This window comes from Parus major, chromosome 7 (assembly GCF_001522545.3).
Source record: "Parus major isolate Abel chromosome 7, Parus_major1.1, whole genome shotgun sequence".
Lineage (NCBI taxonomy): Eukaryota > Metazoa > Chordata > Aves > Passeriformes > Paridae > Parus > Parus major.
This window is the reverse complement of record NC_031776.1, coordinates 19,453,396-19,481,061: the sequence shown is the minus strand read 5'-3', so window position 1 is coordinate 19,481,061 and position 27,666 is coordinate 19,453,396. Positions and strand designations below refer to the sequence as shown.

The window sequence follows — 27,666 nt, the reverse complement described above, 5'->3', positions numbered from 1 at the left end:
GGCTATGATGGAGCAAAAAGGTAAATAATGACCTTTCATTTTGCAAGGGGACAAATTAGACACACTCCGAATTTCTGAAAAAGCAACTGGTCTTTCATATAATTTTTCCCTACTTTTTTCTAACAGCTCTGTCATTTAGAAGCTTTAAATTTGCTTACTGTTCATACAATAGCTTAACTTAATGCCCTACTCATTAGCTTTTGTGATTAAAGATGTTTAATCTTTGTGATGCATAACTTCTTACGTTCGTTTCATGTACAATGGTGATTTTTCTTTAAAGGGCCAATTACGTTATGAAAAACACACATTAGGACAAAACCATACATGGAACAGGCATGAGAATGGCCCCAAGGAAGTGGTTGTAAGAAAGGCTGGTTGTACTGGTTAGTCATATGTCCGTGTGAACTGGACATGATTTCCTTGGTCTCTTTGTCTCTTTTAGTGAACTATGCATCACCAGTACTGGGGGAAAAACACTGAGTATTATCAACAGTAGCAGTGCATGGCCCTTCTTAAAAGTATGCATGGGGTAAAGAAGGAGCTCCTTCAGTCAGATCTGGAATTAAATTTTGCACGTGTGTTTAAAAATGTAGTACCTTTATTCTTAAAAATGTAAAACAATGTAAATTTTTTATACCAGAAATTGTTATAAAAAAAATAAAGCCTGTATAATGTACTTGAGGAGCTGATTCACCATTTGATACCTCTTTTGATTACTGGTTGGCACATGGATACATGTAGCATGTGGCACAAAATCCAAAGTCTAGTACAGGAGAAGGGTGACTTTTAAATATCAGTGTAGCACTCTGACCTCTGGTAATCTGTGTGAATTGACTGTGGGCAGCCCCACAATCCCCAATAAAACTAAAAGGTTAAGGGCTACTTTTAGTGGCCAACATGAATGAATATGAATATGAATAATACAATAACCAATAGGTGAGGCTGAAGATAGGGTAGTTGTAGACTCATGAATGAGGCTGGGCAGGGTAGAGAGAGCAGAAACTTGCCAGGAAAAACAAAATTAGGAGGATTGGTTGAAATCCATCATGTGATTGAAACCAGGATGATAATATTTAGCACAAAATTTATCTAAATCTAGTTGATTATTAATTTTGCTCTTGAAAAAAATGAGAGATCCCCAGAGTTGGGGTAAGCATTAAATGTTTAGAGGAAATTTATTTATATATTATCCCTGTTCTTAATGTTTTCCCACCTCTCCTGTTTGAATTAGATATTTGTAACTAATTGTGGTACAGCTGCTTAAGCTTGTAATATTTGGCTTCATGTATTTATGTTTCTGTACGTTTTATTAACCTTAACGGCTTCATCAAGTCAGTGCATTAGTAGAGGAGGAGGAATATAAATAAAAGAAGAATCTCTTGCCTGCAAAATAAGCAGAAAAAAACCCCTTATTAATCTTTCAGGTACTCAGCTATGTTGACTAAGTAAAATCTCATGAGGTGCCTGTGTCATAGCAGTGAAAAGTGGTGTTCCTCCCTGATCTAGCAGCTGTCAGTCTGTCTGTGTTCCTTTCAACAAGGGGTAGTACCTCCTCTTTTCCATTAATGTGCTGTGCTCCAGCAGATAAGGCTGAAAGCCAAGAATTTTATTTACCACTAATAAAAACTGGATTAATAAACTTTTTTCAGGTTTGTTTAACTTTTCCTTTCATGAAGCATAGATTATGGTTCAAGAGAAGTTTGTTTTTGAGGTCTGATGTTTTAGGCTTTTGTATTGTTATCTAGTTACGAGAAGTCAATTCTGGATTTTGGGAAGTGCTTACCTGACTAAGTTGGTATGCAAATAAGCAAAATTGGAAATAATTTCCATGGTGGAAACCTGCTTTATATGATAGTCACAGATGAGTTAATAGAAAGTCATGTATACTCTTGTGCAAAAGTTCTTGCTTACCTTTTGTCTCTTTTTGTGTCATTTGCTATATGACTTCTGTTTTGACTGAAGGCAGATGTCTATACTTCTGAGCTGATTGAAGGAATATAAATTGAATGTTGGTAAGTGGGTAGGAGTCTGAGAAACTTGAAATTTATGTAACTTGCATTTCTAAGAGGTTAAAATTAGTTTGCCTTGAATATGTTTTTCAGTCTTGCCCGAGATTTGTTCTCACCTGGCACTATTTTCATGGAGGTTTCTGTGGTGTGGATTTTTTGGTTTTTTTTTCTTTTGGTTGGTTGGTTTTGGTTTTAATTTTACTTGATTTCACACAGGCTTTCTACATATATTTTAAGAAGAACATTTGGTTTGGTTTTCCTTGGTTTTGTTTATCAAAGATTATCTCTCATTCAGGAGATCTCTTAGATCTAACATGTGAAACATGACATGCCTTCCTGGGATCTTGCTTGCAGAACCATGAATAAGGGTCTTATTTCTAGTCCCACGGGAGACATTTGTTTCAACATCCAAAGAACAGTCTTACAGAAGAGCGATTTTGCTGTGGGACACCTGACCTCTTTCAACAGGTCAGGTGATAGCTCTTCTGCTCCTGAGCTGGCCAGTAGCCACTGCTTGTCTTAGGCAAATGCCTGAGCCTGCAGTCAGTAGCCTGGTGAATAGACTGGTGACGGGTCTCAAAAGTCTGCCTGGAGCATTTGCTAAACATCAAGCTCCACTTGTGCCTTCATGAAGGATATTAGAGCTGCTCTTGCACTTGACAGGAGAGATCTACAGTAATTGGTTTCAGTGAAGGACTCTGTGATAAGCTATCATAAAGTTACATAACCTGAGGATACCTGCTGGGATCCAGGGGCTGTGAGTGCCTGTGCAGTGTATCAAGTGGAGATCAAGAGATGTTAGTTATCAGTAATCAGAGTTCTTTGAGATATGTACATCTACAAGACCATTTTGCCCCTAGCCATTGCTTTACCTTCTCTCCTGCTTGGAAAGATTTGCGTTTCAGAAGACACTAAGATGGTAAAGAAGATGCTATCCAGTACCCCAGCCTGAAGGTTTATTCAGGAAGGAGGTGATCCTGTTGAACTATTTCATACAGGGATTACCAAAAGAAAGTTAATTCTTTGTAGGGTCAGAGAAAACAGAAAGAAATATTTTAGTAGCAATAGAAATAATCAGTTGTTGCAGGAATCTGGTGAAGCAGCTTTCTGGTGTAGGAATCTGGAATCTGCAGCTTTCTGGTGAAGCTTTCCTTTTTTCCAATGTAATAGCTCTGGAGAAAAATGATATGTGTTGTTTGGAGTATCAAGTATAGGTAAGTTAAAAAAAAAAGGAGAAATAGCCAAACAAATACAAGTACAAAAAGTAATTCCTTGAGTCACAGCAGGGACTGGGTACAAACCTGGATTGTTTCCCTTTCTCCATCTCTGTGTATATGTGGTTAATTAGTCCAATGATGGCGCTTAGAGTTGGAAAGCTTTGCTAAGATTTAGCAGGTGCTGGCTCTGGAAAGGGCCAGTCAGGTCCAGGTGCTCTGCCGGGGAGCAGCCAGTGCAGCAGGTGGCTTGGAAGGAGTAGGTGAGACAGAAGCCGAGGGCAGCTCCGCAGTGTGGAGCAGCTCAGGCCTGGGGTGGCTGCCAGGCTGCCTGGTGGGGAGGCAGGTCTGGGATCCCTCGGGGGCAGGGGCCAGGTCCCAGCAGGGCTGCAGCAGTGGGAGCACAGCTCCAGCAGGGGCCAGGGACAAGAGGCTGAACTTGAAGAAAGGGTCCTGGCAAAGGGTGGGCAGGGGCTGCTGCTGCCTTCCTCTCTCAGGGCCACTGGCTGTGTCTGTAGGTTGGCGTTGTGCCCAGGCAGCCAAACACCCCCAACCTGCACTGGAGAATGTCCTCAGCACCCTGCAGAAGTGAATTTAATACATTTAAAATGAATTTATCATGTAAACGACTTCACTTAATTCTTGATGTGCAAACTGGGGCAAGTTCCACACAAGGACCGTCTGATGTTACACAGAAATCCGAGGAAACTGGAAAGGTTAGGTTCTGGAGATTGCACAGAGCCTGCTCCTAGGGGGAGGCTTTTTGTGCAGCCCTTGTGGAGTATGGGGAAAGCAGCAGCCTACTTAATGCTAATCAGTATTTGCAGCAATGGTGTTTGTGTTTTGCTTTAGAAACAGTCTGTATTGAGTTGCTTCATTCTGTGGCTGTTATAGAGCTATTGGGGTTTTTGTTGGTAATGCTCTCCTATTTTCATAGTAGATTTTGCAAGGCGTTCTAATTTACTTGTTTATACTGCCCATTTTTCTGACTAGCTATTCTGATGGTGTTTTGGGGATGGAACAGTGCTGCATCTTGCATCTGTATTTAAAAAATGTTTATTAAGTCTAGTTGTGGCACTACAGTTCTGTATGTCTGTTTATTTCTCTCAGCACTCAGCCTGGCTTAAAGGTGAAGTATTGGTGCTCAACTCCAAATTTCTTTCTGCAGATCAAAAAGAAAATAAATTTGAAGTCTTCCAACCAATTGCTTATCAAGGCAAAATGTCTGCTTAGGTGTTCCTCAGTATTCCCTTTTCAGTATTGCTTATCAGGGCAAAAATGTCTGTTTAGGTGTCCTTCAGTATTCTCTTTTTTTTCCCACTAAAGAAAATGGTATTGATTTTTTGGATTTGAAACCTAATAGTTTTTTAATCCTTGCAGGAAGGGATTTCCATTTTTCTAGGCATCTAAGAAGAGACTTTATGTTAAACTGAGGTAATTTGGTTAAAAAACACCTACTTTACTTGTAAAGACAGAATCTGAATATTACGCACAGGATCTGCTGGCAGTTTGTTGTGATAAGACTGACAGCTAATTTTTTAGAAGCTAAATCAGCTATCACTTTGTAGTGAAAGTATGCTAATTGGTATAGTCTTGCTGTGGTTAAAGATCAATAATTCATTGAAGAGAACAGATGCTTGTATTTAAAAGAATTCACAGTTAATTTTATTGGAAAGCTATAGCGGGAGATTAAAATTTGTAAACACAAAGGTATTTGTCAGCTTCTGCTGCTTAATGTTTTCCTTTAAAAGGGAAATCCCAGAGTACAAATGCTTTGATATGGCAGTAAATGACATCTTAGCTAAGAAGACTCATGTTTGATTTTGATTTTAAATGTAATTAAACTGTCATAAACTAAATGTGATGCTGTTGTCTTCAACTGAGCTGATACCTACCTGATTTATATAGGAAGGTAGAAAATAAAAATTCTCTATTCTTAGAAAAAAAAAATTCAAACTAGATTTAAGAGGCTACAAAGAGGTTAGGAGTGTATTTCAGGCACGTGAATTGAAAATTGTTCACCTAGTCATTCTCTGCATTTGAATTCTTAATTTAGGTAGGAAGTTTTGTGTAAAGTTCATGCAGCACACTGAATGTTTGCTACTGTATTATAAATGCAGTAAAATAAATACATGTGCACCAGCTGGACAGGTAGAGTTTTACATAGCTGACGTTCAAGAAAAAGTATCTACTAATTACTCTTTTTGAGGTATTTTATAAATACTGCCTCAAACAGAAAAAAGCGCGTATTTTGTAGGAAATTCCTGGCATCTGTCTCTGAATTATTCTAATTTGCATTGAGATTTCAGATCCTTGTTTGTATAAAAAGCACCACTGTTGCTTTGATAATCACAAGCTTTCCTAAATACACAGCAGCACTCTTCACTGAAGATTTGGATAGCTGAGTCAGTCTCAAAGAATGTATACAGGCAGTAACTGTGTTCCTACAGCTGTTTGCTTGTTTTTTCCTTACAAAAAGGAGCTGAAAGGGAGAATTCCTATTCAGTAGGGGAGCTGAAGGTTTATTAATAGACTTTTTTTTTCCTTGTCTTTAAATTTTGTCATTACCTTTTAGTACCGAGTGTCCTCACTGACTACTAAGTAGCTTATTAAAGCTGGTTTTTAGATGTGCTTTTTTGTTGTTTTCTTCTTGCTGTTTTCCCATTTTGCTGGCATGCAGATGGGGGTGGGGAGTGGGAAATAAGGGAGAGAGCATGTTCCAGAGGATGCCAGGATGACTTCAGTTATTGGATGGCTGCTGTCTGATGGATGGAAAAAAGGGGAGTAAACCTTTCATTCTGCACTGACAGAGCTGAAACACAGAAACCCGATTTACAGGTAAGGGTGAAAAAAATTCCTGTTATGATTAGCTATTCTTGATCCTTGCCACATTTCTTGGATATAAAAATGCATGTGCAAACATCTTGCTCATTCCTCACAAATGACTCTGAAGCAGCTTTTCCCGTTATTATTTCTCCTGCCTTGGAGGTTTCAACGGATGTGAGACCCATAAACAGTGAAATCATAGGCATGCCTGATGCTGGCAGCTTTCTCATGTGACAGGATACGCATTGCATCTCATTGATGCTGAAGTTGCTCAGTAAGCTGTAAGGAAGAGAGGTCATTTTGTGTGATGGAAATACTCACTGTTGAAATACAGGAAGAGAGTGCTGGAAGATCTGAAAATGCTTTCTTTGAGTTTGGATAGAAAAATGAACTGCTTCTGAAACTGTCTTATTTAGTGGTGGACAAACAGTAAGAACAGCTCCTCAGAACTACTGAAAGGGATTTTGTAGCTTTTTTCATTATTTTTAGGTTTGGAATGAATGTGGTTGATAACTCAGGTATAAAATAATCTTTCTCATAAAAGAAAAAAAGATGCATATAATTATGTGTATGAGACAGATAAATCTTGTAGTACCTACAGCATTTACATATGAGTTTTAATAAATTGTTGAAATAGCGTGCTTCTGCAGAGTTTGTGTTAGCAGCAGCTGTTAGTTCACACAGTGTAGAGATGGTAAGCAGCAAATTAATTGTTTGGTACAGAAAGTAGATTTGTTTATCAAGTCATGTTATATGAGAATATAGGACTACAGGTAGAAGTCCTTGCCCCACTTAAACAATAGGATATTTTGTTATTTGCCTCACTGGGGCAAGGATTTCAATGAGTCAGCTCTCTATTGACTTACCTCTACATTTTACATGTAGGAAATAATTGTTATACAGGACTCTTATTTTTTGGTTTGAAGCAAAAATATTAATTGATGTAAATAAATTGTGATTACAATTTATTTGAGTGTATATGTATTTGTGAAGCTAAAATGGTGGAATTTAGTTTTAATAGATTTCAGAGATTAAAATCAGTAAATGCATGAATCTGTTTTTGTTGTATTCACTGAGAGAATTCCCTGAAAGCAGACCTACAATTAGTAAAAATTGGTCCCATAAAGAAAAACTGGAACAAGTCAATAGAACTCTTATGAATGATAAAAAGGACTGGAAGAAGCTTTGTCCACTGTCCACTTACTTATGTACCTTATCATTGGGAGTGGTGTCCATTTCTCCTGGCTGTTTCTTTAGAAAATGGAGCCTGGTATGTTTGCTAAAAAAAATAAAATTAAAAAAATCAGTAATTTGCAGCAAATGTCAGTGATTCACAAAATTGTTCTGGAAGACTGGTGAGCTGTACCTTCTGTTTGGTTGGGGTTTTTTTGTTATACTGGCATGTAAACACTGGTAAATAACACTGACTGAAAAATACTGGAGTTTTATGCTAATATTTGTTATTTGTAGGTAATGGATATGTATCTGAAAGCATAAGCTCAACTGTTAAATTACAGTCTCAAATCCATGTATTCAAATCGCTTTCCCCTCATCAAATGAGAAATCTGACTCAGAAGTGCTCCAGTAACAGAGAGGAGTTGATGAAAACAGAGATGTAGTTCCACATGTGTTTAAATTATTCTGTCTCCCTGGAAACGCTGCTGCTGCAGATGGATTTGGCTTTTGGTGGCTAAAAATATCTACCGCTTAATAATGACAGCATGAAAGATACTGAATAAAACTACTGTGCTGTCACTAGTTTTAAAGTTCTCTAATGATTCAGGTATTCTACATGAACTACAGATTTGCATTTTCTGTCCAGCATTCACTGTCAGCTGCTGCCAGCATTCACCAGCTCCATGGAAATGAGATAAGCTCATTAGCCTTGGTTGGAGACCCTGCTGAGAAGGGAGCATGTGAGTGGGAGGTATACTAGATAAAGTAGAAAGCAGGTAGAAAGTTGGTTAAAAAAATTCATAGTGGTGATGCAGCTAAGGTGTTTTATAATATTTGAAGATATAGGCTTAGTCCCAGAGAAGTCAATAGAAAAAGTGTGCTTAAGCACTGACTTTGTAAGTTAACAACCTGCAGATGAAAGAATTTTTTTTTTCTTTTATTTATTGGATTAGTGAATGCTTCCTTATCAGTTGTATGTGCAGATGACTGAAATATCATGCAAAGCGTTTTAAGTAAAATATTAAATTATCTTAAGCAAAAGCCAAAACCTGTATCTCTCAAAATTTTGTTACAAGCAAGAAATAGCATTCAATTACTTGGCATTGCTGGGCAGTTTCATCTTTTAAAGAATTAATTATTTTCAGTTAAGAATGCATAACTGCTCCCTGCAGCAATTGGACTCAGTGATCCTTGTGGGTCCCTTCCAACCTGGGATATTCTGTCATACTACTTTTTTAAATCCAGTTCTTCATTATTTATCCCTTCCACCTATCATAACTTGTTTTGTTGTTTGCTGGCATTCAGTATAAATTAAAAATACCAGTTTTTTTTCTGTTTCTGCTTCTTTCCCATTGGATGACTTCCTGCTAGTGCCTAGAAAACAGAACAAATAACAAACATTTTCTTAGTGGGCTAAATATACCTCTCTTATTCTTTTATTTTCTTGGTGTATATATATAATTCCTGGTAGCATATGTTAGTCAGTATGCTGATTCATTTTTCGTCATTGAAAAGTGCATTTTTCCCGTTATGAAATGTTTTAAATACAGCATTAAAATATTACAAGGTATTGTGTCACATAATAATAATTAATCCTCTGCAAATTAATACTAAAACAATTTTTAACTGGCATCACAAGTGCCAGAGGTTAATTAAAGTGAATACTTGCTTTTGATTACTTGAAATCACAGAATCAATTAGGTTGGAAAAGATCTCTGAGCTCACTGAATACAACCTATGACCAAACACCACCATGTTAACTAGGCCATGGCACTAAGTGCCAAGTCCAGTCTTTCCTTAAACACCTCCCTGGGCAGTCGTTTCCATTATCTAGTCACCTTTTCTGGGAAGAAATTCTTCCTTATATCCAGCTTAAACCTCCCGTGGCACAGGTTAAGACTGTGACCTCTTGTTCTGTTGCTGCTTGCCTGGGGGAAGAGATGGACCCTCACCTGGCTACAGCCTCCTTCCAGGGGGTTGCAGGCAGTGATAAGGTCCCCCCACGCCTCCTCCAGGCTAAACACTCACAGCTCCCTCAGCCACTGCCAACCAGCGCCCCAAGGACCCTTCCCACTGGGCCACTTCCCAGCCACTCTGCTCCCAGCCTGTAGCACTGCATGGGGCTGCTGTATCCTGAGTGTAGGACCCAGCACTTGGTCATGGTGAACCTCATGCCCCTGGTCTGGCCCATCGATCCAGCCTGCCCAGGTCTCTCTGCAGGGCCTTCCTGCCCTCCAGCAGATCGACACCCTGACCTAACTTCAGAAATTTGATAATGGTAGACTCAATCCCCTCATCATCAGTAAAGATGCTAAACAGTGCTGGGCCCAGCCCTGATCTCTGAGGGACACCACTCATGACAGGACACCAACTGGATGCAGCAGTGTTTGCCATCACCCTCTGTGCCCATCCATCCATCCAGACAGTTCCTAACCCAGCAAAACAAGTGAGAGGAAAGGATATGGTATCTTTCATTCTATATGAGACTATCAGCATATTAAGAAAGCAAATAATTAAATGGATTATAGAAGCTTTTCTATGAGTCTTCTTGAGAATAATTTGTTTTCAACTAAGGTGGAAAAACCTGAGTTGCTTTAATTTAAACCTCCTTTTCTTGTATCTGTAGTTTAAGATTCTGTGGAGATAATAAGTAATCTAAACATTATTTGAGGAAGTTAAGGTGTGATACATTGCAAGAAGTCCATCTTTGCATTTTATAGTGGTAGCCAAGTTGTGCCAATTTGTCATGAATCCTTTGGGTTTTGGATATAGAAGCGGAGGTTCTCATCTGGTAAAAATAGTAACGAGAAAGTTTATTGCATATTGCCTGTGATGTCTAGATTGTGAAAGATAGTGATGATAACATGGAGGAAGTACTGTAGCTTTTTTTTTTTCCTGGTTTAGTTTGGCTTTTTTTATAGCAAGTTGCAAACAGATGAGCTGAGGATTCTGCCAGTCGAGATTTTTCCAGCAATTTTCAGCATAGCTTTTTCATGTGTGAAGAGAATTCTGAGCTGTACAGTTAATATCAGACCACAAGGTGAAGACAGTCTTACCATGTTTGCTACTCTGCAGAAAATCTCCAACATACCCACTTATCTTGTTTCTATATTGCAATCTTCTAAAGTTAGTCCTTTTTTTATCTTGCCATGTAGAAGTAGTGCTATTATTGTCAAAAACTGGCCAGAACAACGTATGAAATATTTGGTCATTTTTTACATACAATTTGCAGCTGCTCTTCCCTGTCACCACTTGGTCATGTGCACACATCCCTTTAGTACTTACACAGTTAAACTGGAAGAGTCTGTTCCTGTATTTTTAGAAGAAAAAAAAAAAGAGGAAAACCTTGTTCAGAGCGAGTTTTGCAAATATGCTTCAGTATAGTTTTGTGTTACAAGTTCATGCTGCTGCTTTTGGAGTTCAGACTTCTGAATTTGGACATGTTGAGTGTTTTTGTGAGTTTGTTTGTTTTGTTTTCGTTGGTTGCATTTTTGAAAATCTATTAAACACTACGTATTTCAGAGTAGAGAGTGGCAGCCCCCTGTGTCAAGATGCAGAGAACATGGAGCAAAAGAGGAGAGCTGTTAAATTCACGCTCTCTCTCTACTGGCTTTGATGGTAGCGCCAAAGGAACTGTGTGCTAATGCAGCATGTAACAGGGAGCTGAGTGTCATTTATTGGGGCTGGAGATGGGGAAAGGTCCCTTTGGCCTGTACCAGCCATGGCCATACTGTACTTTGGCAGGAGATACACAGGATTCCCTGCCATGTTCTGCCGTTCCTCTGCAGGCAGGGTGCAAGATTGATGTTCATGAAGGAGCAGCGTGGAAAATCAATACTGAAATAGTATGAAAAGGTGTTGCAGTGAGCCAGTTAGTATTACTACATGGGCCAATCTTGGCAAAATTTTTAATAAAGGCCACTCAGGAAGTTGATAGCATTCCAGTCTTCATTACAAGCTGGACCCTACTGCCATTTTTGCAGCTGGAAGCAGCATAATGCAAAGCTGCTGTGCCAAACACACGGCTGCCAGTCTTGGAACGTCATTCCAGTTGCTGGGAAGTTGCTAAGCAAGCCAAATGTTGTATGTCCTTTTGCAAAGAGGTGCAGTAAAGATGTGTTGGTAGTATGCTGTCTTCCAGGTAACAGACAGGCTGGTTCTTCCCATCATCTACATGCTCACTGTGCTCTAAAACTCTGTGTATCTGTAGAAGTCAGTAGGACTGACTACTGTGGCACTAGTGATTTTCTGTTTTCACATTTCAATTTTAGAAACAGTTGTGACTTCTGGCCACACCTTTGCTGCAAGCAGTCCAGCGATACAGTCCATGCCAATAGTAGTAAGCCTTTTCTGGGAGCATCTATACAAACTTCAACATTTCTTCTGGGATAGAGGTAGTAATTTCTTTTTTTCTCTAAAAAGGGTAAAAGAAAGTCTCGTGCAGAGATTTTGGGTGAAAGGTTTTTAATTGATGAAATTTCATGATGAAATCTCAAAACCTGGAAGAGAAGTGCCCAGTACCAGGTCTTCAGTAACATTACCTGAAAACTATGGAAAGGACTTTGACAGGTGCTGCTAAAAGTGTCCTAGATGACTTACATAGATGTTAGGCATTATGAATCTGAGTGTGTGACCCAGCTTCAGGATGGCTTTCTCCTGAATCTCCTGTTTTCCTCTAGGAATTGCTGTAGCAAGCTTAGAAAATTGTTATAAATGAAACACAAGCTCAAATAGGTTTTGTGGACTAATCTCTTGTTGACAGGAAGGCCCTCTTGCTGAATTCCTCTCAATGTGTTTCTACCATCTTGGACCTTCATTGCTGGAGACCTGAATGCTAAGGTCCTGGCTTCCTGGTTGAATTAATGCTGCCTCCTACTCATTTTACTTTATTCTCTGGGAAGCATGCTGAGAGAAAATTTAAGAAAGCTAGCACATAATTTTCTCTTGTTGCCTGAATTACACAAGCATTTCATTCAACTGTTGACATCAATTGATGTAGCTAAGAATTAGAAGGCCATTTCACTGCTGCTGTATGCAGGAGTCTTGTGCTGGGTGATGGAGAGGGGGATATTTGCATGCTTGGTTCATGTAGGACCATGTAAGATGCTTTTGGAAGAATAAAGGAGCCAGATCTATCAGCATCTGTAGTGCTTGTAGACGCGAGCAGTGAGCATATGCCAGCATCGTTTCTGCATTTTAAATTCATTGCCAGTGGAGCTAGGTGGCATGTGTTAGAGTGTACAACAATGTGTAGGCAGTCTAGAAGATTAGTGGATTAGTACTCAAGTGTGAAATCAGGAGTACTGTAAAGTGATGGTATAGAAACCCTGCAAAGAGTAGACTTGGCAGGATTTGGCTTGCAGTGCCAGAACAGATTCCCCAGGTTGAATTGTGCAGTCTTATCCTGAAGGATTTACTTGGTGCTGTGCATTTAGCTAGGCTGAAGCAAACGAGGAAAGAAAGACTTCACCTATTTTACATTTGTGTAAGTTGACTGCTGCTGTAAGCAAATATATATCAGTCAGATTATTCCAATGGTATTCCCTGTACCTATACAGTGTAGTCTCTTAACTGGAATTAGCTTGCTGTGTATTTGTAATTTTTACAGATTGTAGTATTGAAACTACCAGAGCCTACCTCTGGCAACTGGTGCTTATGATTAGAGCTGCCAAATACAGCAAAACATGTATTGCAAACATTAATTTGAATTCTGAACAGCTGTTTGATTCATGTTCGTGTACCTCTGTTGTTCACTGTTTGCAAGCATTCATGCAAATGGTTTTTTGTCTGCATTAATGCAGTTCCTTACGTGAATAGTCATTTTCACAAGCAAGTAATATTCTTTGTGTGAATGATGATGTCACTGTAGGTGCTTTTGGGTTTGACTACCCCTCCCCTCCCAAATTTAAAACTGTCAGTTACACAAAGAACAGAATAATTCAGTGCATTATATGGAGCCAAGCAACTACCTTGATTAGTTCACAATCATCTCTGCTGCTGGCATTTATTTAACAGGTAAGAAAAATGTCTTTAAAAAAAATGAAGCTTTGTTTGCAGGCTAAGAAAAAGACTTAAATTCAGAAAGATTATTAATCACAAATAACCCAAACATTTTGGCTTGTGAGCATCAATATTCGTGATTTGACTGTGAAATTATTTGCCAAGTCTCCCTAGAATGTTATAGTACATGCTGACTGGCCAGTGGGTGGGAGCTGTTTGTGATGAGTACTTTGCAGTAATGTTTAATGTGTAACATCTGTTTTCTGCATCCTCCAGTTCAGTTTGCAGTCATTTGCATAGAAGTGTTTTATGTTCAGAAGTGAATCTGTATTGCTGCTACAGACTTTATATTTTTCTGTACTTTCATTTGATGCATTTGAGACAAGCAAAATGCAGTGTGACACATAGGACAGTTATTTAATGCCCACCTTTGATGTTTAGTTTTTGTTTTATTTTCAGATGAGAATTTTTAGTTAGGTAGATTTTATCATGAAATGTAATCAAGTCTCAAGAGGAAATTAGTACAAAATCAGGTTTCATAAATAAACCAAAGAAATAAGTAGTTGGATTTCTTACACCCTGTCCCCCAGCCCCCTCCACTCCAAATGCCAATGTGTTCTTGAGCTCTTTTTCCTCCTGATTTTTCTGCAGCTTTAGTCAATAGCTGATTTCTGTAGTGAAGCTTTTCTTTAAATCATGATGATATATGATTTGAATAAGGTTCTGTTTTATTATTTCATATCTTTTTTTAATGTTTACTGCATATGGTACATGCTTGATGTTTATTTCTTCACAGGTATGCTCCATACTTGTTCAGTGTCCCAGATGATGTTGTATGAGCTGTATACTATAATACTGAATTTTGCAAAACATTTATTTGAAAATTTTGGCTAGGATGAAAATTGGGTTTGTCTTTGTGACTTGTCCTCGTTTTGCCTGGGACAGAGTTAATTTTCTTCTTAGTAGCTGGTTCAGTGCTGTGTTTTTCAGATTCAGTATGAAAATGATATTGACAACACACTGATGGTTTGGCTGTCGCTAAGTGGTGCTTGCTTTATGTCAAGGGCTTTGCCGTGTTTGCCAGTGAGGAGCTACACAAGGAGCTTGAGGGGGGCATGGTCAGGGCAGCTGACCCAGACTGGCCAAAGGGATATTCCACAGCACAGAATGTCATGCCCAGTATGTAAACTGTCCGTGGGTGTCAGCAAGACACTGAGGATATGGCAACTTATTAGGTTTTATAGAACAAGTTTGGCAGTGTATGTTACCACAGTCTCATAAGAAAAATTTTCTCCCGGGAGCACAGGTAATGAATGCACTGTCACCTGTCCTCTCACTCAGTAATTCGAACATCACTCTTTTTAGGCCTATCACTGGGATTTGGAGATACCTGCTGTATAAAGAAGATCTCTAAAGGTCTGCTGCAATGAGACTGTTACCAAAATTTTCTAAAATTTCCAGCCTTTTTAGGTACCAGGGAAAGTCAAACCAGCCAGGCTTTTATATTATTTTACTTTGTCGGTTCCAGATAGTACTATGACAATGTGAAATGTATCTCCCACATTTACATGGGATTTTTATCTTCTAGTAATAACATATTGCCTCTGAAATTTTTAAATATCGGGTGCCTACCAGTTATCTGGCATCGTAGGAAGGCAAAGCCTGTTGCCATGGAGCTTTGAGGACTTGCTTCGCCTGTCAGCACACCTGCAGCTAGAGAGCTGGCTAAATGATCACATTGTAGGAGTAGTTTGATCAGGGTGGAGGGAAACTAGGAAGTAAAGGATGAAAAAATGGATGGGGGGTGTTGTAAGAAAGATCATCCTTCTCACAGCCCATAGCCATCATATGCTTCTGCTGTGTCAAGTTGTCACTTCTCTTGAAGAGTCCTTAACTGTGTTAGGTAATTGGTGTTTGATCTAGAGCTCATAGCAATGTGTTAGCTTATTTTCCTTGCTTTCATACTGTTCCCTCTGTTTCAACTTTGCTTTGCCTTGCTTTGGACTAATGCCACACAAGCATGGATGGCAGAGGATGATATATCACATCGCTGTGCAAGGATTTTTTTTGTTGTGAAGGATGTATCTATGAACAGGAAAGATTCCAGTTGTTACTCAGTTGTGTGAATTGAAAGGATGCTGCTCCAAATCAACTGTAGCTAATAGACAGCTGTTCAGTAATCGTCTGGAAAGGTGCGTTTCTAATTGAGCCTTTCAAGCCAACTTTTGCCCTTTTTAACCAAACGGGTAAGTATGATATCTCTTTACCTGTAGTTGGCGATTATTTTTCAGCCTCTGAAGGCTGAACCTCACTGGTGCCTTAGTGGAAGTCCAGGAATATTGATTGACCATCCATTTGCTTTTCTTAGTCACGTGCTGTTGTTTGGTTCCTATAGTCAGACATGGACTTCTGTCCACTGCATTTGATACCTATATACATTGGCTTCCTTCTTTTCAGAATATACTTGTTGCTGAATTATTTCTGTGTATTTAACAGTATTCCCATCCTATATAAAGGTAGTCTCACATACCCTAAGTGACTTGTGTTAGCAAAATTGTATCACTGCATAGTTACATTACCCTTATGATTCCTCCTATCAATTACGGGATTTATTTATAGTTTTGCTTTCCATTCATGTATTGGAAATTTGACTTGTGTAAGTCTTTGGTGCCTTGTACCATTAGACTTACCTCTGGGGTCTTCTGTTAAAATGAGATTGGATTTGGATTTCTTTGTGACAGCAGTTGCTTCAGTTGATTCCCCAAAATCTGAATTTACCTATTAAATTGTAGTTATGGTGCAGGACAGAGAACAATTCAGTTGAACTCTCTATCCTGGTTTCCCAATTGTGCACTTAGGAACCTTTAGTGATATCACTAACTTTGTGGCCTCTCTGCTGTTAGAATGTTTGAATGTTGCTTATTCCTGTTGGTCTTTGGAATATGTCTGTGTCTTCCGCTGGGATATATCACACAATGAGCAAAGAGCAAAATAATGCTTTCATAAACAGCACTGGGTTGTGTGTCCCATGCTTGTTATGTCCTAGTTCCTGTAGATGTAGATCTTGCTCAGGTACTGCAGGGTGCCTGTGTAAATAAGGCTATCAGAAAGAACATGCCTTGCGCACTACTGTGCAGATGTGCTTCTTTCTGAAGAATATTGGCTTATGGAGCAGCATCTGTTTATACAGATGTTATTCTAAAGGGATCTCCTGCTGGTACATAGTGTGTACAAACAGTTTTAGATACTCTTTAATCTCTCTCTGTGATAGCCAAGCTCTTGAGTAATAGAAGTGTCTCCTTTCCCCCATGTAACATATTCCTGGGGAGACTTGATTACAGAGAGATTAGAATCAACAGATCTCAGGAATGTGGCAACACCTAAATTTTATCACAGCTACTTTATCAAACAACCTTCTCAATAATCTTCCTAGAAGAGATTCACAACAATAATCAGGCAACAGTCACACTAAATATATGTAATGGATAAGCTGTGCTTTCTTTGTGTTGTGGTTCTGCAGTATCCCTGCACCTCCTGTACCTTATCTTGATCAGCTAGATGATACAGCTAACCTTTGTCATTTCCAAGGATCCTGAGGCCCATTTGTTATGGTTCATGATACAAATTATCTTAATGAAATGGCTTTGCTGCTCCCAGGTTGTGGCACTTGTTGCATATGTAGGCTATGCTAAAACCAGGCAAATTTAAAACCCTTTGGTGTAAAAAATACTTGTTTCTGCTACTTGCTGGGAACAGCTCTGGCTGTTGACACTCTCACTATGTGCAGCAACTTTGCTGATGTGTAAGACACCATTTAGACATCCAGTCACTGGGTGCTTTCACTGGCGGGAGACAGTGTCTGACCAAAGGGCTTTTTTCTGGAAGTCACCTCAGGGTATGAGTTCTTGCTCTGTGACTGGCTGCACACTCACGATGATCACAGATACTAGATTTGCCTTGCAGTGCAGTTATGTTCTTTGGACCTGGAACTTCATGACTCCTGTAGCCACAATTTCAATGAGTGCACACATAGATTTGACTTGGTCTCACTTGTTCGGTAAACTCTTTGTCAGCTCATTTCTCACTCTCTTCACTGAGATGTTTGAGTGTAAGCATTTTCTTTCTCACACTCCAGCTGCTTCTTTACCCTCTTCTACAGTCATGCTATAATCCTGTGGATTTGATATTGCAGGCTGTTGCCATGGAAATAATGGTGATTTCACAATTTCAGTGCTGTAAGCACTGCAGGAGACAATGCAAAAGGTGGTTGGCAAGAGATAGCGAGGAGGACAATATAGAGGGGCTGTTTCAGAACCTGTACTTGGGGGGTGACTTAAAAATTGTGGTGATTCAATATGTGTGTGTTTAGTTCTTTTATCTCTTTCTCTTTTTTCTTTTTTGTAAATGTGTTTTTATTAGAGGCTGGTTCATAAAAATTAATTCTTACATTTTTGCAAAGGTTATTACAATGTGATACTAAATTATCCTTTCCATGTCCTCAGAATAAAAATGCAGTGCTTTCTTTGCAGTTTATAGTAATTCATTTTTGGACAAAAGGGCAAAGGTTGAGATCTAAGCAAGTTCTGTTTGAGTCATACGTTTACCCTGAAGAAACACCTTTCAGGAAAACATTTTTTTCATAAATAGTAAAACAAGCTGAGAACATCATGGTGAGCACGTATTTCATATATATGCTCACATTTCATACAGTCTGTGTGACTGACTGTATGGAAGCCTAATATATTTATTATTTAATTTTTAGTGTGCTCTGCATGCAAACAAGTTTGGTGCTGAAGATCATCTTATGCAACATCTCTTCTTACCATTATGTCAGGATTCCACATCTATACTGAAATCTTTTCTCTAAATTAGACACATCCATAAAGGTAGAGTGAAGCTTACTGGAAGAAATAACTATGTTATAAGATGAATTGAATTGGCAGCTTAACAAGCTGAAGGCAAGTGGCATCAGATGAGAATTTTTGATACTAAAAGCTTAAAAGCATCAAACAGCAGCCTTTTTTCCCCAGCAATTTACAGCAGAATTTCACTGATTAGCATAGAGTGTAGATATTATCTGTAACTTTTAAGATCTTAGAATTAATTTTCAGTCTGCAAGAGGAATTAATCAGTAATGAGGGTGATAGTAAACTATTTTTAAATTAAAGATAGAGAAAAATTGTTTCAGCCTATCAGATGTGTTAAAATTATCTTAAAATTGCTTTAAAAATATTTTGATCTTTTTCTGCTTGGTATTCCATAAATGGAGATACGAAGATCAGCTGTATATATGAAAGGGAAACAATAAGGAATGTTCAACATGGCTCTGGCTTTGCTGGGCAATGTGATTATAAAGTCAGGTTCTTAAGGATGGACCCAGTCCTTTGATGCTTGTGTGAATGGAGATAATCTACTTGTGTGCCAGTACTCGTATCTGAATTTCAAAAATTCTAGGCAAGAAACTTCTGAGTAAATTAAAATGGCAAAATGAGTTTACGCAGGACCTGGCCTGGAAAGATGCAAAGTGTCTCATACAGCTCTCAAATCTAATTGTTATTGTGGGCATTTGTTAAAACTGAGAATTACATAAATAAGACCCTTAAAATAAATCAAAAGAGACAATGAGGTTTTTTCTGAACTATATTTATTGCGGAAATTTTTTTTAATGTAATGTTCCTTGGTGCCAAGGATGTTTTTAAGTGTTGTATGAAAGTCCATATTTGATTAATTACATTGGAGTATTATGCTTGACCTAAATCTGCTGCATAACTGAATATATATATTTTTGTGTATGAGATTGGGTATAGAATTATCTGCATTGGTAGAATACAGGTAGCATTTGCCTTCTGTCTTAAAGTCAGTGAGATGATAAATATACTGATGTTAGGTTGCAGGGTTTTTTGATTCCTTCTTGGTAAAGTTGTTCAAAACTCTTGGTTAAGGACTCATTTAGCTGCAGGTAGTAGTATCTGATTGATGCATGGACTCTTTCATGATAAGTGAATTGGGAAACCTGCAAAGGTGGGTGTTACAGTGCCTCATTGCCTCTGTTCCTATTACAGGTGCATGGTGACAGCATTGCAGCAATGAGTGGAATTTTAAAGAGGAAGTTTGAAGAAGTTGGTGGAACCTCACCCTGTTCATGTGTGTGGGAATCAGATGATGATGTTTCTAGCAGTGAAAGTGCTGACAGTGGAAGTAATGTCCATCCATCTGCTTCTAATCATTTTACTCGTAAGTACTAGAGGGGTGTGTAAGGCATGATACTGCTTCTTATACATGCTAAGAGAGGTTTGTTTTACTCGTTAGAAATACAGTGAAAACAATCTGGGTTATTTTTGAAGTATATTTTTCTGCTTTATTACATTTAAATGCTGGCACTGTGAGGAAGTACTTATTTTTGAAAAAATAACTATTTCCTCTGGTAATTGTTTCCGTGAAAACTTTATGTCAGAGTGAGTTTCACAGAAAATTCCATGTTTATGCCCTATCATTCACATCTAGTTAGTATGACATGTTAGGAGAATGTCTTCCATTTGTGGGAAGGGGGAATATTGGCACTAACTAATTTGGAGGCCAATGAGTGCCTCTGCTCGGTGTTGTGTTCAGAGTTGAGAATAGTGTACACAGTCTGTGACAGAATCTGATCAGTCATCCTGCCACCTAAGCCAATAGAACCATACAGTTTTAAGGCATTTTCTTTCACTCATTACAGGGGTAAACAGATGAAAAAAAACCTGTAATCCTGCCTGAGAGGGTATTTATAGTATAGCTACAGTACAGTTTTATATAGGAAGAATGGGTTTATTGGAGTGAGCACTGTAGCAGATTGCTACTTAAGATTTTTCAGAGGCTCTGGAATTTCTCATTTTATATTAGAATACATCTCTTTACAACCAGATTCTGATAGTAGTGCTTTTCAGATTCCTGTCCTCTGCTGTGGTTATTTTCTATTTGTCATCAGCTTCTGTAAAACCCAAATGCCAAATTTATTAACAGTCAGAAATCTCTAGATGTAAAATGAATATTGCAAGAGTATTAATTTTACATCTAATAAGAATATTTACATCCAGTAAGAATATTTTCAAATATTTTCCATGAGAAGGTTGCAGGTTCAGGTTGCATAATGTTTGATTATGGAGCAAAACAAGAAAACACGCCTTGCTGTTGGAGACAACTCCCTTCTCACTAGTATATGCTATAGTAGTGAGTATATATATAAAACAGCAGGCTTTTAGAATATGTAAGATGTTTGCTCTGGCCTCATCTGAGTTCAGTGTAAAATTCTTACCCCCTCAGCCTACCTTATGAAGTAATGTGTTTATTCTGTACACATACTCCAAGGAGTCTGGTCTCATACTGTGTGCCCAAAGCCATTCTGCTGTTCAAAAAAAATCTAAAAATATTCATATAAATTCTTCCCACTCTTATTTATCAATACATGTGCAGATTCATTTCTTGTCTAAGGGACTGCTGAGACACACAGCAGCAATCTAAAAAATCTTCTATTAAGTCATGAGCTCCAGTAAACCACATCAATACAGAGTAAGTCTTTATGATAGTAGAATGTTATAACAGTATTTTATAAGCTGCATGTAGATTAAGGGTCCTGTTAATAATTAATATTATATTTATACTTAATTTATTTAATATGTATATTTATATTTATTTTCCTGTGGTAGCCTGTCCTATTCAAAAATAAATGTTGTACATATCCAAATCGATTAAATGATTATAGCAGTCTTATCTTGATTTTCTTTTCCTCAGTGGCATCTATGGAAATGAATGTGCCTTTTTCAGAATTAAAGGTAGAAGTCTGCCTGCATGGTATACATATTTCTAGTGTGAGAAAAACATAAGTATATATGTGTATGTGCTTTTTCAAGTGACATATATGGACATGTGCTTGTGTACATATGTATGCACTCGTGCAGTAGTTGTGCTGATGACATACAGAAGCCTTGAGTGATATTTTAAATGTAAAGTCTGTGACAGAATGCCATAGAACTGAAGAGTGAGAAGCTACAGGGTTTTATACATATTTTTGACTAGGGTCCCAACTGTGGTAAGAGAAGAAATATATTTGTCTCTCTCCCACTGAGGTTTACAGATTTGTGATAATGAAGTACTCTAATAAGAATCCTGCATATAATTCAGTAAACAAATAAATCAAGCTGTTCTTTTTAAGGATATTTGATTTGTGTTTTATTTTCCTTTGTTCCTTGCAAAAATTATTTAACTCGTGGGTTGTTTGTTGGTTATTTTACTGGAATCAGGATTTCACTTTGGTTTTAATTCCTAAACTCATGGTTAGGGAAGTTAACAGGCAAATTTTGCTGTCTCAAACTGTATTTTAGGTGCAGCTGGAAAGTTTCACTGTGTATGTCAGTCAGTTAAACTTCAGTAGGCTGCTGAAGCATGTTACCACGTGTGCTCACCCTACCATTAAATGTAATCCTTAAGCAGGATGGGAACCAGGGGTGTGGTGTGAGCATCTGAAGTTGTTTAGCAGGTCTGGAAAGTCCTAGATGCTATAATGATAAAATGGAGTTTATTTAAAGCAATTCTAGGAAAGCATAAGGAATCAAAGTACTTGTTTGTTCTCTTTTCAAAATATGTGTATTTTAAAATAATAGTTATTTTGAAAGACTAAATTAAAGGTACAGAGGGACAATATGTGAGAGGAAAACAACTAAACCAAAAAAGAAGTCCCTTAAATTTCTCCGTAAAACTTAATTCAAGGCTTCTGAGGTGGTTATTTTAAGATCTGAGTACTTGTACATCCACATTGCTGCTTTTTGTGTTATTTGTAGTTAAGCTAATCAGTTTGCTCACCTGCAGTGAGGCCAGTCCAGTAATATTCCTGTGTATTATGACTATTTTCTTTTCGGCAGGGTGATCTCTGAAAGGGCAAGTGTTTGCAGTAAGGCAGCCCTGTCAGTTAGTAATTACAAAGTGTCAAGTGGTTCCAGTAAAAGGCAAGAAGGACTCTGGAATTGAAGTTGGTCTGTGATTTAGCTCTGGGAGATGGAGAGGGGAAGACTCTTGTAGCCTGTCTTAGTCAGGACTAGACTTATATTTTACAGAGTTTCATGTCATAGGGAAAAAGCCAGAGATAATGTGTGAAATGGAGCTGAACCATCTTGTGTGGGGCAGAGGCCTGCAGATAGAAGTTTTTTTCCGAACAGCATTTGTAAAAGACAGAAACTATTGGCAATATAGATTTTTAAAGTGGTTTGTGTCAGTTTAGAAATGCCAAAAATGGGATCTCAGGAATGCTGAGAACACTAACCAAAAGCCCCTGCAGGCTATCTAATATGTGTGATCAGAGAAATTCAGTCCCTTTACAGCATAAGCCTGCAGTGAATGTTTTGAGAAGAGTGTTTGCTGTTAATGTAGCCAGCGTATAGAGCAGGAGTGATAAATGCTATTACTTTCCGGACTCTGAACAGATTAAAAAAAAATAATAATACCTGTTGATATATTATTCTTTGTTAGATTTGGGAAACCTGTGGACTCCATGGTTAAATTTACAGAAATATCTCCAGCAGAAAAACCTGAGCCTGCAGACATTTTCCACTGCTCTGTTGTTATGTCATGACTGACTTCAGTTTTTACAGTTTCTATGACAACTGTGATTTTTTGATTGGTAAAGAATCAAGCACTAAAGGATTTTTTTGAGCTGTAAAGTATTTTTCCATCAAAGGAGTAGAGTGAAAATATCAAGATGCTTTTCACTAATCAGTATTGAAATTGAGTTGCTGTCTAAATGTGGATACCTGCTTGTGGCAGGCTCTACATACACTAATTTTTCAGATAGAACAGATGAGAAAATAGCCCTATTACAGTTGCCAAATAATTTTATGGAAAATTAATGATAATTTATGCTTACAATTTAAGACATTCTTACATTCTTATTTTTCAAATCATGTAGGTATTGACATTGCCAGGTTAACCCTTACCAAGACATGGTTCAAAGCAACACAACTGGATTGTTATCTGAGATTCTTAGGAAATTTTTGCAAGTCACCAGCAAAATGGTACTTGGGAACTAATGATGAAATTACATTATATGGGAGTGGAAAAAGAAAGAGATGAACAGAATGTATAGGTGAACAGTTTGTGGTTACTGGGGAAATACAGAGAGGAGCTAATAAGGAGCTTGTCACAGTGGGAAGGCAGCTTGCGGACTAGGTTATGTATGAAGGAAAAGAAAGAAGGAGGTTCCCCAAGATGAGGAGCTTGACAAGCAACAGGGTGCTTTTCAGTAAGAGCAGGAAAGCAGTGGTAACAGATTTTACTTGGTAAATATGTCAGCAGGCAGAAAGGGCTACAGATTGGCTGGCTCAAAACTGGGAAAAGGGGGGGCTAATGAACAGAATGAGAACGAGCCAGCTTATCAAGATCAAAGGAATTTAATGCTCCAGGAGTTTGCAAATTCTTAGTCATTGAAAGTGACTCATCCTCTTTTGCTACATTGGTGTATACGGAATATATTTCAAAAACAAATTAGAAAATTACTGGGAAATGTTGATTTTGATTCTGCAGCACATCTGTATCTCTGCTGCATTTATTAGAGAGAAGCACCTTGCACTCAGTACATATATATAAAGGCCTGGTCTGTATTCAGGAGTGTGCACTGTCAGTGGGTCTGGAACCATCTTCTGCTAGCAATTCTTAGTTCAGACTGATCCTAAAACAGTGTTTGGGATTGATTCTATTTGATGATCTAATGTTGTCTATGAGATTGGATAAAATTTAAACATGATGGTTAGGTATTATCCTTGATTTGTTCTAGAATTAAAATTGTACCAGATCATCTCTTAGCCACTGGTTTTAGATTTTTTATGGCAGTTTCTGTCTCTAGGTGCTTTTAAAATATGCAAAATAATTTTAATAACTTTACAGTCTCATTTATAAAGTCAAAGAATATGAAGTTTCTTTTTTCTCTCACCAGTGATGCATGTAATTTTAAAAATCCAAAATCATGATGACCATAGCTTTTTTGACAAAGAGGGATGAATGTGCCTAAGCTCACAGATTTTCAAATTTTTTCAGAAGTTTTTTTTCAGCTAACTTCTAGCTTGGATTTGAACTAGTCTCAGCCAAAATCCTTCTCTGGAGAAATGGTAAGATTGGGAAGTAGGTGAGTTATTTTAGTGAAGACTTGCTCCATGGTCTTTGTCAAACAAGATCAGAATTTTAAAACGTGTTTCTAAGGGAAAAAAAGCCTTAAGGTGTCTTGAGTACTAAAAGTAGCTGTCCTTTTTTTCAGGTACAAGGAAGCATTATGACAACATTTGGATACCAGTGAAAGCTGTGGGTGGCCTGATACCCTTACACTAGCTTTTGTAGGGAAGTAATTGGTGAATCAAATCACAGAGAAGGGAAAAATGGATTTTTCTGTTACCAGTTTATAACTATGAATAGATTAATTTTTATCTGAAAAAAAGTTTCATGCTTGCTTTCTCCTGACTGCTGTACCCTAATGCTCACTTTAATTCCTCATGAGAGTCCCATTGGCCTTCAGCAGCTTTCTTTGAATTGCTTTATGTGCTCTTACAAAGCAAATGAAGCTTCAGGAATATTATTGCCATATCCTCTGTCCTCATCTAGTGCCAAGATTAGTACATATTCTTCATTTTGTATTAGTCTACAATGTGTCCTACCAGTCTTTGTAAATATGGTTTTAAAGATGTTTTGAAATTTAAAGCTAAATTAGATTCAGTGCTTTTGACAGTGTATTGTCTTGTAGACCAGGTTGGATGGGACCCTGAGCAACTTCATCTTTATGGGTGGCATCCCTGCCCAGAGGTGGGAGGTTGGAACTGGATGATCTTTAAAGTGCCTTCCAAACCAAACCATTCTGTGATTGTCCATTGCAGTGACCATTAAAACTAATTTCAGACTGTAGCACCCTCAATAGAGGCACCATTCTGCAGTGTTTTCTCCCTACTGAACGTTGCTGTGCTGTTCTTTGCTCTGATGTAGCCAAGCACTGATTTAACAATAGGGATGACTGTGGGGAGCTAACTTCAGGACAGCAACATAGAGGCACAGATTCTACTGGTAGTGGTTCTTCTAAAAGAAGTTCCTTCCAGGGGCTTGTTCCTGCTCAAAGGTTTTTTTTCTATCAATTGATACAGCTGTTGTTTTTATGAACATGCTGATCTTAAGTCTAGCACTGAGCTGGTGAACAGCCTTCTGTGTGGTTTGACTTGGCTGGTCTTTTTGTGATTTGTTTTAATAGACTAGCAGTTCTGCTTGCTAAGCAGATTTAACAAGCAGATGAACTTTGTCGTTTTATCTTGGTGCTTTGTAATGAAACCATTCTAATGCTTACAAGAAAGATGTATTCTATCTCTGTTTGCACTCTTACCAGCCTTCAATGGTTGAGTTTTATATTCTGGTTCTTCTTACATTGTGTATTGTATTAGGACTTTTGGGCTCTACTGGGGTCCTGGACCTGCTTAAGATGAAAGCCTGTATCTGCATACAGGAAATACAGACTGTTTTTCTCCAATATAAGACAGCAACCACATACAGTAAATGCATGTGGTAGCTGTCTTAAAGTAAACTGCAGGGAGGAATGAATCCATGGAAATTACTGACCCATGGGCAAAGACTTCAAGAACTTTGATTGAAACATTAAGGAGAAAAAAAAATATTCTGCTTGCTGGAGGCTGTATTGACTTATTTCTTTCTTTTTCCTCTGTAGACCAGCCCCATCTCCCATATGTATTTTATTCTTGCTGAGATGTCTTGGCACTCAGGGTAGTCCCCTGGTGTGCACTGAGTGTGAAGAAGGTGTATTTAAGGTCCTGATCCCTGCAGGAATATAAAGAAATTAAGTATGAATCCTTTCCCTTCTACAAAATACTATAGTGGTGTTTTCAGCACGTGCAGTTAGGAGACTGTAAACAAGCTGTCATTTCTTTGGAATTTGCCAATTCAGTGAATTAAAACCAGTTACATTAAATGTTTGATTCTAAAGCTTTCACACATTCTCTGTTCCGTGAGGGTTTGTCTGTTTGGCTTCCCAGCAGTCTGGCTGTGGTGTCTTGTGTTCATCTACCTGTTCATCTGTCTGTTTTGAGCTTTCAAGAGTTTAAAGCAAGTGAGGGATGTGATTCTATATAGATGGTATTCAACAATATTGATCATCATTCTTTTGTTCACTAAATATGCAGCATTTTTGGTGTTCTGATTTGTGACTACTGATGCTACTCTACCACAATGTATTTGTAGTACTAATAGCATCCAGATAATACCCCATAATAGGGGGTAGCATCCAGACCTCAAAGTTTATATTTCAGAGTCTTTATAATACCTGTAGTAAAAAAACCCCAAAAAACAAAAACAAACAAAAAACCTCAACCAACCAAAAAGAAAAAAACAAAACCAAACAAACACAACAAAAAAACAAACAGAGAAAACAAACAAAAAAGAGAGAGAAGATAAGCAGCTCATTTATTCTGAACTTACATAATAGTGATATGACTGTTCTGAAGGGGAAAACCAGTTAGCAGTTATCAAGGACATTGGCTTGTCGTCCTGTTATTTCTCAGTTCACTATCAAAGCCAATTAAGACTCTTTTTGTAATGTGGAGTCTTTTGTATTTTAATGAATTCATCATCAACTATGTATGCCCCAGAGTAATAGTGGTGAGAAAGGGAGTTTCACCATCAAACTGATTGAAGACTCAATGACTTCATCCCAAGTGAGGCTTCAACTGTTATTATCCCTGGCTCCAGCCTTGTTACATGACTCATTTTCACTGGGTGCTTGTGTGCAAAATAATAATGTGCCAAGCCATTAACCCCCACTTGCAGTGAAGGTACTGAATGCACTGTCACAGGACTTGCTGTGAGATTATCAGAGACAGTTTAACATGATGGTAATGCTTGTTGAATTTCTGAGTTACTGATGTTTGGTGAATTGCTCTGTATAAATATTTTTTGCATTTACAACTTCTTGTGAAATTGTTTCTCTCCATTTCAGAAACTCCAGGCTTTAGATAAAGACAAAGAACAGATTTTTCACTACAGAAAAGTAGGTTTTGTGTGTTCTCAACTTGTTATCTGAGTATTTTATTTAGACAAGGATATTAGGAAGGGCTTTTAAAAGTGTTTAAGCAGGAGTTTTGTTTGCAACTAAAGTCAATTCCAAACTTATTTTTATTTAAATTGAGGTATGACTCGCAAAGAAAGCAGCCATAGGCAGTGGTCATCTGTAGAGCATTAGTTCAGCAGTGGTTACTATGGCAACCATAGGTGACCTACATTTTACCAAAAAGTGATCATGTGTGTTTTGGTTTTGTTTTTTTTTTTAACGGAGCATACCCATTTACTTTATTTAGTAGACTACTTTATTTCATCTTTTACATACTGTTTTACTTAAATAGTACCAATTTTGAGTGATTAATGTGAAATAGACTTAA

At 38.0% G+C, this 27,666-nt stretch overlaps 1 protein-coding gene across 5 annotated transcripts in view; it reads left to right on the top strand.

Moving 5' to 3' along the window:
* The window catches only part of CSRNP3 (cysteine and serine rich nuclear protein 3), a 99,655-nt gene that overhangs the window by 11,175 nt on the left and 60,814 nt on the right, over nt 1-27,666 (top strand). The window contains exons 1-3 of one of the 5 annotated variants that reach the window (XM_015634786.2): nt 5,991-6,061; nt 11,497-11,619; nt 19,288-19,459. In XM_015634786.2, coding sequence (XP_015490272.1) covers nt 19,312-19,459 — 148 coding nt within the window. In that variant the 5' untranslated portion in view covers nt 5,991-6,061; nt 11,497-11,619; nt 19,288-19,311. Of the gene's footprint in view, nt 1-5,959; nt 6,062-11,496; nt 11,620-19,287; nt 19,460-20,992; nt 21,034-27,666 lie in introns of those variants that run through there. The other 4 variants (XM_015634787.3, XM_015634783.2, XM_015634790.2 and 1 more) reach the window with 4 other exon arrangements.